This window comes from Aegilops tauschii, chromosome 7, assembly GCF_002575655.3.
Source record: "Aegilops tauschii subsp. strangulata cultivar AL8/78 chromosome 7, Aet v6.0, whole genome shotgun sequence".
Lineage (NCBI taxonomy): Eukaryota > Viridiplantae > Streptophyta > Magnoliopsida > Poales > Poaceae > Aegilops > Aegilops tauschii.
The window spans coordinates 118,165,257-118,167,222 of record NC_053041.3 but is presented as its reverse complement, the minus strand read 5'-3'; the positions used below and the strand labels follow the sequence as shown (position 1 = coordinate 118,167,222).

The 1,966-nt window shown below is 57.1% G+C and overlaps 1 protein-coding gene across 1 annotated transcript; it reads right to left on the bottom strand.

Annotated features, from left to right (window-relative positions):
• Window positions 1-420: 420 nt before the first annotated feature.
• On the bottom strand, window positions 421-999 carry LOC141026904 (uncharacterized). Its single transcript, XM_073503783.1, has one exon. The coding sequence runs from the start codon at window positions 997-999 to the stop codon at window positions 421-423; it is 579 nt and encodes a 192-aa protein (XP_073359884.1).
• Between the last annotated feature and the right edge of the window lie 967 nt (window positions 1,000-1,966).

The following is a 1,966-nucleotide window of genomic DNA, read 5'->3' as shown; positions in this document are numbered from 1 at the left end:
AATTACATAAGGGTCCAAGTTGGGCAGCTCCCTCCCCCGTTCGCTTCTTCGGGTGGCTCCTAGTCCAACGACGGGTCAACACAAGAGACGTCCTGTTACGGAAGACCATCGTCACGACGGTAAAACATTTCCATAGTATAATGTATTTTGTATTGTAGATATTACCATATTTTTGTACAAAATTGATCAAACTATAAGAAATTTGGCTTATAATAAATCTAGAACTTCAAATAAATTTGAAAGCAAGGAGTAACTACTTTTTTTTAAGGTCACCGGGGGAGGGCAAAGCCCTCCACCTGAATTTTCTTTTTCTATTGATTCACACCCCGGGGGGGGGGGGGGGGGGAGAGACAGGTAGTTTTACATGGGAGGGAGAGAGGGGGGGGGAGGATTACACAATCCACAAAAACATAGCACGGGCTACCTCCCCGGATACGAGAACACCTGCAGCCATCTGTCGACGCATGACCGTTCAGCTACTTTCAGGCGTCCTCGCCACAGGGCCGAGTCTTCCCTACAACATGCGAGAAGACGGGCGAGGGAGGGCACCGCCCCACGGAAGACCACGACATTCCTGTGCTTCCATAGCTGCCAGCAGCACAGAAGAGCGAAGGTAGCGCAAGCAATATCTCCGACCACCCCCCGGACGTCAAGAGCCTGGAGCGCGCCCACCTGATAGCCTTTGTCAACCACGTCGACCCCCACAGCCCGCCAGAATGATCGGGCGAAAGGGCACTCAAACACCATGTGATCTGCCGTCTCCAGCTCGCACGAACAGACAGGACAAGCAGCCCCCTCCGTCGTGACGATGGTCTTCCGCAACAGGACGTCTCTCGTGTTGACCCGTCGTTGGACTAGGAGCCACCCGAAGAAGCGAATGGGGGAGGGAGCAGCGCACCCCCAGAGGAACGCCGCGAACGACGCCTGCACGCCGCCGAATCTCTCCACGGCGTAGACGGCCGGCGTTACGAGGCTCCCACGCGCGTCCGAGCACAACATCGGTCTGCGCTCGTCGTCGCCGGGGCCCGTAGCATTATCACCGATCAGGCCAGAAGGGTAGCCCGCTCCACGGCGCCGGCAGAGGTAAGCCTGGGCACCAGCACACTGTCCAGGCCGCGCGCACGCACATGCCACACCATGGCCTCCTTCACCGTCGTGTGTGAGTGTAGGACCGGAAGAGCCACCACGAGAGGCCCACACGGGAGCCAGGAGTCGAGCCAGAAGGACGTCCGCCTCCCATCGCGCACCGTCACCCTGGTGATCCCGCGGTACAGCGGGAGCAGCCGCGCCAGCGCCTTGCTGTGCTCCCCCGCGCTCCTGCTGGCCGTTGACGAGAGAAGGGAGTGGCCGTCAAGCTCCGCCCACACCCACAGGGCCCATCTCGAGGATGAGGAGGCTGTGTGGAGCCGGTGCAGCATCTTGAGCAGTAGACGGCGATTCTGCGTGGCGAGGTCTCGGACGCCCAGCCCACCCATCTTGATTTCTACTGAAATTCGTTGAGCAATATTTTTAGAAGTGGAATGTGGTGTATAATAGATTAATAGATCTGCGATTCAAGAGAGGACGGTGGCCCGGTGAACCAGACTGGAAGCTCCTACGCGTAACAGTGCTTGTTTTCTAGGTGCTCGTTCCCCTCCATGTCCAGACTATATAATACAGACATAGCAGACAAGAAGATACCTGCCGGATGCATGCCGCCACACCATGCCATGAATTGCCTCTGTACGTTCTTCACATGACTCTCTAGGGTAGCCGGTCAACATGACAGGCGGATGAACACTAGGTATGGGCGGCGCGGCCCCCGCCGGCGGTCATTAAGGCCGACCGCCCTAGAGGCGGCACGGGCGGAAGCATCGGGCAGCGGTTAGGGTTTGGATCGGTTAGGCTGATACCATATTAGAAGGGACAGAGAGGATGGTGGAATAGTTGATTGTGGTGGAACTGATGATTATATTGGTTGAGCCTC